The 11,186-nt window shown below is 42.4% G+C and overlaps 1 protein-coding gene across 1 annotated transcript in view; it reads left to right on the top strand.

Moving 5' to 3' along the window:
- The first annotated feature begins 6,989 nt into the window (after positions 1-6,989).
- Ept1 (ethanolaminephosphotransferase 1) overlaps positions 6,990-11,186 on the top strand; it is a 48,334-nt gene continuing 44,137 nt past the window's right edge. The window contains exon 1 of the mRNA XM_013013589.1: positions 6,990-7,172. Within this exon, the coding sequence (XP_012869043.1) occupies positions 7,116-7,172 (57 nt within the window). The 5' untranslated portion in view covers positions 6,990-7,115. The remainder of the gene's footprint in view (positions 7,173-11,186) is intronic.

The raw sequence follows: 11,186 nt of genomic DNA, 5'->3' as shown, positions 1-11,186 counted from the left end.
ATTCTCAGATTCCCAGAGTAGCTAGTATTACAGGTGTGAGCCCCTGGTGCCTAGCTAGTATCTCGTTCTTTTAATCTGGGTAAAGCCAATCATTTGTGTCCAGTTTGCCACCACAACAAAGAAAATTCAGTTATATTGCAGTCTGAACAGGGTAAGTAAAACCAAGAAATAAATGTAAAAGAGTATCAGATAATCTTGATTTTCTTCTTTTTTTTTTAATGCTGAAGATTGAGGGAAATTCTCAGCCTTTGATTTTGTGAGACAAGGTCTCACTCTGTCATATTTTTCCTTATGGGGTTTGGGAATGTTATGAAGTGATAAAAATGGTGCTTAATATGTACAAAGCTATGAGTTCAATCCCCATCACTCACACTCCTTGCTCCATAAAAAAGAAAGAATAGTCTGTAGCTTTTATACATATAGTGGTATAGTCATAATTATCTTTAAAAGATGTCTTTTTTAGAAAATGAGGTGATGTCATGCTTTCAGAAATGTGTATTCATTTTCTACTGCTAAGTGACACATTACCACAGACTTGGTATTGTAAAACAACACACATTTATTGCCCCATGGAAGTGGAGCTGTGGTTTAGCCTCCGTTTCCATGGGTTAGGAGTCTGGGCATTGGTTAATGGCTCATCTACAATGAAGGAGTCCTCAGACTGTTCCCATCCAGACCTTGGGGTATTTCATAAGCTCACATCAGTGATATTTGAGCTTATTCAATGTCAACAGACCTTTCCTTATTGCCAAGGTGATTTTTATGTAATGATCCAGAATGATGAAAATGACTTCTTGTCACCTTTGCCATATAATGCATCATAGAAAAGTTAGCAACTTCCTTTACCTTTTCTGTATTCTGTTTCTTACAAGCAAGTCACAGGTTCCACCCTGGAGGTAGATTGATTATGTAAGGGTGTGAGTCATTGGGATGTGGCTGCCATAAATTGGAAGAGAGAAAAATGAGTATTAGAAGATCATGTGGGAATACTAATTTCAGAACCTTGAATCTAGGTAGTTCAATAATTTTGTACCCAAGCCAGGATAAGGTAAATTGGCTTCAAAGAAAGTGGTCAGTTTCATGGGAGTCTTCTCAAGCTACTCTATCCTTATTGGAATTAGAAAGACTTACAGCTTAGACCTTACTGTTTATTACTTGTGGCAGTTGCTGAATTTTGTGACCTCTATATTTGGAATGTAGACAGGGATAATTTTTCTTATCTGTTTTATAATCCTAACAATCGATATAGTTGTCCTTTGGAAACTCTGAAACATTACACAAGTAATATGGTGTTCTTAATAGGGGCCTAGTAAGGGAAGGGAAGCTTCCCATTGTGAAGTTAAAAGGTGCAGTAGAGCAGGTGCCAGTGGCCCACTTCCTAGCTGCTCAGGAGGTTGAGATCTGAAAATCACAATTGGACTGGCTAGACAAATCTACAGAACTCATATCTCCAATTAATCAGCAAAAAGCTGGAAGTGGAATGTGGCTCAAGTGCCAGCTGAGAGTGGCAAAAACTGGGTGAGAAACTCAGATATGTAAAAAGTTGGGTTCAAGCCAGAGAAGGGGCTAATGCTTCCTGTGCCCACACTGATGGCAGGAAACATGCAGAGCAGTTTGGTGTAGGCTTTCCTAAACATTTGCTGAGCTTTACACTTTATGTCAGAGTAGAAAGAAAGTTGGGACACTTTTCACATTGTGTTTTTCTTTATATATCATAACTCTGTGAAATATAGTTGAATGTGGTTTGTGTATTAAAGCAACCTCTTTTAACTTTTGTCACATTTTTTTGGAGGGAATAAAACTTCTTAACAATTAGGATCTCTTGTTTTGTGTTTTGTGCTTCAGTGATGTTAGTTGTAGGGAAGACATACAGAAGACGGGAATGCCATTGCATTCCAGGACAGGTAAGAACCTATGTCAACCACCGGAGCTTCTGTGCTAGTGAAGTCTGAGACTTAGGTAGAGTTAAATCTGATAAGAACTATCAGCAAGGGAGTGACCTCAGAGCCATACCTTGCTATGCTAGTGGACATTGGACTTCATCTTGTAGGAAGGAAGACAAAAGGCATTCCTTTGTTGTCTCTTGGGTTCTTTTGTTAATTTGTTTTATGTTTTTGAGACAGGGTAGCACCAGCTGGCCTGAAGCTAGTTCGTAGCCCAAGCTAGTTCATAGCGCAAGCGGGCCTCAAACTTGATCCTCTTGCCTCAGCCTCCTGAGTTGCTGGGATTATAGGCAAACCACTCCTTTCCCCCTTAGCTTTCTTGAGAGGTTAATAATTAGTATTTTATTTCATTATGTTGGGGAAATTGCTATGGATAATAAATATAATTCACACAGTGGACCCAGCTGTGAACTATATTGCTTTTTACTTCTAAAAAACAAGACTACCATGAATGATTTTGAGCTCAAGAATTTTGGAAATTAAAAAAAAAGTCAGAAACATTTAACTTTGCTTCCATCTGAAGTGATTAACAATAAATGCAGTTCTCAAATTGTCACGAGTTTATAGTCAAGCCACATTTTATGGGCTTCTGTAATTAAGTAGATATATGTTTTACGCTTAGAAAGTGTACATTTCAGCTAGGTGCTGGTGGCTCATGCCTACAATCCTAGCTATTCAGGAGGCTGAGATCTGAGGATTGTAGTTTAAAGCTAGCCTGCCCAGGAAAGTCCATGAGACTTATCTCTAGTTAACAATCAAAAAACCACAAGTGGCGCTATAGCTCAAGTGGTAGAGCACTAGCTTTGAGCTGAAGAGCTCAGGGACCATGCTCAGGCCCAGAGTTCAAGCCCCATGACTGACGGGAAAAAAAAAAAAAGAAAGTGTACATTTCAGGTAAGAACAGGCTTTCTAGTAAAATTGTTTGATAGTAAGAGGCCTGTTATTATGTTGACTAAAAACAAGGCAGGGGAAATCTGCTATTGATAATAGATACTAGAGCATTACTTGGGGCTGTAGTCTCAGTGTTTAGTTTTAGTGCCAGGGCATTTCAGTGTAGTTCTCTAATCTCTACACAGAAGGGATTGAAATAGAATATCTGTATAAAGACAGTACTTGTGATGAATATGTGGCTCAAGAGGTAGAGCACTTAGCCTAGCAAGTTGTGAGGCCCTGAGTTCAACCCCAGTATTGCCAAAGAACAAAAAGCAAGCAAACAGTACTTATAGGTCCTAGAATGTTTTTCATATTTTTAACATATTTCAGGTTCCTTCTTCCTTTGGCCCTTTTCACAGCATATTTTGGAATTGTCTTAGAAGGCATTATTCTGAAGACTTCAGCTTCTAAATACTAAATGGTTGATGTTAGCCGAATGAACGCTCACCTGAGGAACTCTAGCAGTTCCACTGGTCTTTCCCTTGTGTACTTTTGTTAACCTTCAGTCCATTTTCTATATTGTGAGAATGATACACTAAAAATATAAATGAGCTTTTTTTGCTTTGAGCAAAATCTTAATTCACTGTGGTCCTGCTGAGTGGTGCCTGCCACCTTTCCAAGCTTATTTCATACTCCCTTCTTCACTCTCCCATGGCCTTCCTTTAGTAGTTCAGCTATTTTTAGCTTTATGGTCTTTGTACTTTTTGCACATCTCTGCCTGGAAGAAATAATCTTTTTTTTTTTTTGGTCAGTCATGGGGCTTGAACTCTGGGCTTGGGCACTGTCCCTCAGCTCTTTATCTCAAGGCGAGTGCTCTTCCACTTGAGCCACAGCGCCACTTCCGGTTTTCTAGTGGTTTATTGGAGATAAGAATCTCACAGATTTTCCTTGCCTGGACTGGTTTTGAACCATGATCCTCAGGTCTCAGCCTCCTGAGTAGCTAGGATTACAGGTGTGAGCCACTGGCGCCTGGCTTGGAAGAAATAATTTTGGCATGTACCTTTTCCTCCAGTGTGTATGGAGAAGAGTCATACATATTCTCTCTCTCTCTCTCTTTCTCTCTCTTGAGACAGGGCTCAGAATGCTATTCAGACTGAGCTCTCCCACCTCAGCCTTTCAGGCAGCTGGGACTATAGATATAAACTACTATACCTGCTTATTTTTATTTATTTATTTTTTTGAGGTGATAGGGATGGAACCTAGGGACTTGCAATAAGCTAGTCAAGTACTCTACCACTGAGCTACACCTGCCTGTCCTGGGATTTGAACTCAGGACCTGGGCTCTGTCCCAGAGCCTCTTTGTGCTCAAGGCTACAGTGCCACTTCTGGGTTTTTTGAGTAGTTTATTGGAGATAAGAGTCTCACAGATTTTCCTGCTAGGGCTTGGCTTCAGACCATGATCCTCATATTTCAGCCTCCTGAATAGCTAGGATTATAGACGTGAGTGCCCGGCTCCCTGTTTTTCTTATATATAAACACACAGATCTTACATGTGTAAGTTAGTGAATATTTATTCATATATATGTATTCACTTATGTAACATATGGTTTTGTTTTTTTTGTTATTTTTGGTCGGCCTGGGCACTGTCCCTCAGCTCTTCAGCTCAAGGCTAGGGCTCTACTACTTGAGCCACAGCACCACTTCTGATTTTCTGGCAGTTAATTAGAGATAAAAGTCTCATAGACTTTCTTGCCTAGGCTGGCTTTGAACCACGGTCCTCGGATCTCAGCCTCTTGAGTAGCTAGGATTACAGGCCTGAGCCACCAGCACCTGGCTTAGTTTTGGGGTTTTTTTTTTGAACTTGGACTTAATGCTTACTGGCAGATGTGTTCCCTCTTGGCCACACTTTTAGCCTTTTCTGTATTTTTCGTCTTCATGGCACAGTTTAAGTGGTCATTTAAGAAGGTTTTGCACTGACTTGAGTTGACATACCCAGTTTGTTATTTTTCTGGGATATGGGAGGATGGGTCACTTATCATCATTAGCTTCTTAGGAATGCTATAAAGTTCTCACACAATGGGTAGCTTTAAGCAACAGATACTTATTTTCTCATAATTTTTCCACAAGCCTAGAAAATCAAAGTATTGGCAAGCCTGTTCTTTCTCTCCCTATGGGAGCTTCTGATGGCTCCTGGTGCTCCTTGGCTTGTGATAACCTATCTCTAATCTTGGCTTTGCTCCTTTCATGCCTTTTTCATCTCACTATCCCAATTGTCCCTCTTCTTAAACAACACTGTTTCTTTTCTTCATAGTTAAAGTTTAAAAAAAATCTCAGGGGCTGGGAAAGTGGCTCAGTGGTAGAGCGCTTGCCTTGCATGCTCGAGGCCCTGGGTTCTATTCCTCAGCACCACATAAGCAAAAAGAAAAAAGCCGGAAGTGGCTCTGTGGCTCAAGTGGTAGAGCGCTAGCCTTGAGCTGAAGAGCTGAGGGACAGCATCCAGGCCCAGAGTTCAGGTCCCACAACCGGACCAAAAAAAAAAAAAAAGAACCACACACTATAAGGCAGGTGTGTGTGTGTGTATGTGGGGCTTGAACTCAGGGCCTTGTGTTTTCACTTGGTGTTCACCCTCACATCTACAAGGCTGTGAGCTCTACAGCTTATGCCACACCCCCACTTGAAAAAGTCTTGCTTTCCTGCTTTGGTTGGCTTTGAACCTCCATCCTCAGATCTCATCCTCCTGAGTAGAGGCTAGAGCCATCAGTGCCCAGCTTGGGTATGATTATTACCTTGTACTCAAGCCACATTTTATGGCTTTCTATAATAACTAATATGTTTTATAAGTATGAAGTTTGTATTTTAGGGAAGAAAGGGCTTATATTAAAAACCACTTGATATCAAATCCTTTGTTTCATATTTACATTGTTTGAAGGAATTACATAGCAGAGGAAATCTCTTAACTATAAAAAGTAGAGCATTATTTGGCACAATGGATGCTTTATATTTATTACTCCTTGAGAATGTTACGCTTTAGGAGGGGAGACAAGACTTAGGGAGAAAACAATGTGCTTGCCTTAGCTATCTTAGGCCCCCAGTATGTGTTGAATGAATGAATCCAAGGAACACATAAAGAAATTTCAAAATAACTGCCCTTGTTTGAGGGATCCAAGGAGGCGAACAGACTCCCCAGTGTAGAGGCTTTATGTATTACAAAACCACATGTCGTGTAGGGTTAACCATTTCCAAGCTGTGTAAAACCAAGTGACTGGGGTAGGTTATATAATCCCCTCCCATGGCACTGTGCAAGCTAGGCACAGCTCCGGCACTGAGCTACACTCCCAGCCTTTGTAATCTGAACTTTAAATGCTAAAAGCTGCGAAGTATCTTCCACTCCAAATGTTATTAAGGATGCTTGCAGACAGAAAACTGGGCATACGAAACACTTACCAGAAAGTAGCAACTGCTATACAAATTACCGTATTACTAGATACATATTAGCCACTGACCAGGTGTTTATCTGCAACGCATTGTCCACAGACGCAAACACTTCTTGCAAACTTATTTGAAGACGGTCAAGACACAGTGATTTCCACACTAACCCTGTCGGGAGACTTCAGCGACCTGAACTCGGTTCGGAACGGTTTCCGAGCCCAGCGGGTCTCGGGGCCCACCCAGGTCCGCAGGCTACGGCGCCCTGAGGGGTTGATGGCCTTCCAAGTTCCTTTACGGACCACATCGGGGCTTCCATTCTCTCCGGCCACACCTCCGCTTTCCCTACATCAAACCAGCTCACTATGCTCCTCCGGCATGCACCCCAGGACTAAAAGGTACCCCAATACCTCCGCCCACACTCAGAGGCCGGGAAAACAAGCATCTTCCTTGAGAACCGGAGTAAGGCCTGCTGGGAAGTTGACCTTTCCCCTCCTTTCTTGCCTTACCTCAGCTCACCAATTTTGACGCTAGCAAATGAAGCCACGAGGAGAGCTGGAAGGCGGGACTTAGTGTCTCCCGCTTCGCACCAATTGGGTTAAGAAAGCGCCAGGGGGCGGGCCGTGCGCAGGTTAGCGCCCCTCCCCTTGGTGGGTGGGGAGAAGAGGCTGGATACGCTTGCGCACTGAGGCGACGGAAGTGGTCGGGGCCGCTACGCGTGCGCGGTGGGCGGAGCACGGCTCCTCCACCTTCTCACCCAGCCCTGTCTTTCCCAGCCTGGCCCATCCCGTGTGTGGTGCTCGTGTTTCCCCGCCTGGTCGCGGAGAGTCGCTGCGGCTGCCTACCGAGGGGGCGCTCGGTTTTCAGGTCGTCATGGCTGGTTACGAATATGTGAGCCCGGAGCAGCTGGCTGGCTTTGATAAATACAAGGTAGTGCGAGCAGGCGGACGCCCCTCTCCCTCCTCGTCCTGGCCGCGCCCAGGTGGCCGAGGGGCCGGCGCGGTCCGTGTCACCTTGTGCCCGCCGCGTGGCTCGGGGCATGCTGGCGGGAGTTTCTGCTGGGTCCCTGTGGGTCTGGGGAGACTCAGGGTCGGAGGGGGCGTGGAAGCATCCCTAGGCCCGCCGCCCCGACTCGACCGCCCTCCCACAGGGAGATCAACGATCTCTTGGTGGAAATCACCGTCTCCTCCGTCTGCTTCGGTGATCACCCTGTGGAGACGGACTTCTCCGCGTTGGCGGGACGAGATGATTTCTCTCTCTCCTTTTATTTCTCTATCTCGCCTCCTTGAATCAGGATGCAGTTCCCTTCTGTGTTAATTTTCTTCGTCTGCGGGAACTTTCTACCTGGCTTTCTTGCATGCAACTTCAGAGATGGGGATGATCAAGTCTGGCAAGACGAGGCCCCAGGGAGGGGAGAGTGATTTACGGAGGCCTTGCTCTGATGGCTGCACCCCATTTCTGCTTCCAGCAAAGAGGGTTCCTCAGCCGTAGCCTGTGGCGCTGAGGCTGCCAGTGGAAATATAGGTGCACTGGAAAGAACTGTTTAGTGCAAACTGCGCGGGCTTTCCAGTACATTATGAACCTGATGCCCATGTCAAGTTTCTTTATCAGGCCGCGCGGGCTAGTCATTTAAACCCGAGTCGGCCTCTATCTTTTTGTGTCCATAAACTGGGAATATGAATTTCTACTGAGCAAAGTGATTGTAAGGATTTGAGAAGCTCCTGGTACAGAAGGAGCCTGCCAGTAAATACCAGCGGGTAACGGAATTCCTATTTAGCTCTTCTGCATTGTCAACCAGTGACTGGCTCAGCTAACCATCCAGTTCGCCCAAGCCTGAAATCGTGGGTTTTAATCTTTCATTCTGGCAACGGGTTCATCCTCATGTCAAGTGAGGATGTTACTTCATCAGACAAGCCCTTCCTAAGTATCCCTTTCTTTCTTTGAGTGCTCAGCTCATACGTGAAATTCTTCAGTGTGTCACTTATTTAGAATGCAATGTCCAAATGATGAGACTTTACAAACTATCATAGTCTGAGCACTTTGTGCTACTTTGTGTAGGTAGATACCCAGTAAACATTTGTGGAATGAATAGCTGGAAAAAAATCTTAACGGGTTTTGTTTAACTGCTATAGAAAAACTGGCCTGAGAAGTCCATGTAGTATGTTCGTCTGCTTCCAAGCAATGTGCTATACTATTCTGAACAGAGGTCATGACTTGTCTGAAAACTAAATGGAAAGAAGTTCAGGAGCATCGGTAACTCAGGCTAGGGTTTTATGACTTCCATTTTGTAAGGCTATTAACCCAGCTATCTCCCGTTTTGCTTTAAGCTCTACCCATTTGTGTTTTTCTGTTCTGTACTGTAAATATTGACATGTAAATTTTTTTTTCTGGCGAGGGAGCTACTTTCCAAATAAATGCTGATAAGGTAGTTGTTTTATTTGTAGCTGTGTCTATTTGGGAATCCTCTTTTTCTTATAAGCAATCTTCTTAGATTTGTATTTTCAGCTGGACAAGTGTCCTACTTTACCAGAAATTTCAGTGTAATTTTTTTCTGTCCCCTTTTTCTTCTTCCCTTATCTGACTCAGTTCCTGTGACTGACAACAGATTTCCTATCATCCAGGAAAACAAAGGTCAATTTAGCAAATGTCCAATGTTCACTAAAATACAGTTTGTTGATTTTATTTTAGTTACATTAAGGCTTTTTGGGGGAATAAAGGAGCACAACCTTTAAATCTAAACATTGTAAAAGGTGAGGATTCTGCAATATTGTGTTTATGTTACAATATGAATTTCGAGGTGTCTAAAAGAAGAATCTGTTTGATCAGTTTTTTTTAAAATGTGAACGGTACTCAGATCTTTTCTTTCTCTTATTGCATTCCTATTGTGAAGTCTTGGGCTAATAAGTGCTTTATAAGCTGATTGAACTGGAGCAGTTCTCCTCATCCCCGTAGTGTGTAGAGTCAAAACATTCAAAAGAGGTTTTTATACCCTCGTGTGACCCTTTATTAGAGCAAAGAGATGTAGAGAAAAATTGATACTGTAAGAACAGCTGGTGGAAAACTGCTCTTGAACCAGTTTAATTTCTTTATCTTCTTTTGTGGTACATCTGAGAGCTACAATTGGAAACCTGGCACTTACACAGAATGGTTTCTGAACGGAGTGCTCACACAGAGAGATAGTTAAGTTTCTGTAGTAAGAAACTGCAAGATGATTGGGTTTCAGTTTAGAAGAAAGCCTGGGATGGATTCTTTGAGACACATTTTTTTTGGGGGGGGTAGTTTATGCACTTTGTTAATTCTCTCATTCTTGGTAGTGGTATTTAGTGTATTCCTATTAAACAATTGAATAATTAATTGAATGGACATGAGATACAGGAGAATAGGGCCACTGTCTTGTCTAGCATATTGATTGTCAGTCAATATTGAAGGAGTGAAAATGGAAAAGAAAATACGCTATAGCAGGGCAGAAGGTGGTGTATCTGGGGATATGGGAAGGACAGTTTGGCATTTTGAAGGCAAAGATGTCAACTATAGCTACTATTACTCTCCCTTGCTTCTTTACTCAACTTAAAATAGTTACATTGAGGAATTTCACTCTTTGAAGCCTATCATTCCTCTCTATTTTTAAATAGGTCTTTGTGGTTGATTGATTTTCCTGCTTCCTTAAAAGTGAACTGCTATCCTGTTTGCATAACCTAGTTTGCATAGTTTTAATGTATAGTATAGCAGCCACTGCTAAATTGTATCATTTTGCTTCAGAGAGCAAGTGTTTTAGATACAACTTGTTTGGCTTTAAGAATTAATTTCATTGTGGTTGAGAGTTGGTTTCTGCTGTTTTGGGTAGTTAATGAGCTTGGCTGTTAACAATAATTTAACTGTCTGTTATAGGAATGGTGATAATTGTGTATTTATTAATACTACAATGAAGAAGTTATAAAGAGAGACTATGTTTGCAGGTTGATGGTAATGTTAGAGTACCAGAATTCACTCTGGCCTTCAGTCTTCCCGATTTGTAATTTAGCTTTGTTTATTCAGTAAGCATTTATGGAGGAGACATTCCTTAGGCACGGCATTAAGGCTGCAAAATTAAGCTAACCTGAAATTCCAGATTTCAGAAAACCCAATTAGTGGCATACAGACATGTAAATAGGCCCTTGGAAATAGTATGTGGAGTTAGTAGTTGCTGAGTGCTAGGGGAAGAACTGGATGTGGTAACTTCAGTGAGTGGAGGTTAGAGGGGGATTAGAACTGAAAAGGGGCATAAAGGAAGTGGTCAGTCTAGAAAGATGAAGGCTGAGTTTTACCTTCCAGGTGAAGAGAGAGAAGCAGCATTACAGAAGAGAGTGATAGAGTGCAAATAGAGAGAAGTCTGAGTATTTTCTAAGAACCACAAGAATTTAGATAAGGTGTTTAAGCATAGTGATGGAGAGGCAGGAGATGAGTCTGGGAGAGGAGGACGCTATAGCTCTGGTTTTTTTTTTTTTTTAGTTTCTGTGGTCTAAGATTATTGGCAGCAGAATCACTTGGAGGACATGTTTAGCAAATTCCTAGGCCCTCTTTGGGAGATTCACCTTGGATAGATTGCTCTGATAATGAGCACGCTAAATCTCTCATGTGTTTCTTGGGCAGGTGCCTAAGTAGTGTGGTAGTTTTGTTATCATAATGATAGCAAACTTTTCCATATAGTGTACTGTATTCCAGGCATGCTTGAAAGTGCTCACACATATTATCTTACTTAATATTTAAAACTGTTCTGTGAGATGGAGGTACTACTTACCAGTTTAAGGAGTTTGCTCAAGGTCACATGGTTAATTTGTACTGGAGCTGAGGTTGACCCCAGGCAGCCTGAATATAGATTACATATTCTTCATGCTGTTGTGCTTCTTTAAGAATGAGGTAAGGGCTGGGAAGGTGGCTCAGTGGTAGAGTGCTTGCCTTGCATGC

Source organism: Dipodomys ordii, unplaced genomic scaffold (assembly GCF_000151885.1).
Source record: "Dipodomys ordii isolate 6190 unplaced genomic scaffold, Dord_2.0 Scaffold20, whole genome shotgun sequence".
NCBI classification, from domain to species: Eukaryota; Metazoa; Chordata; class Mammalia; order Rodentia; family Heteromyidae; genus Dipodomys; species Dipodomys ordii.
Note: the sequence above shows the minus strand (reverse complement) of the source record. Positions and strands in the feature narration are given on the sequence as shown.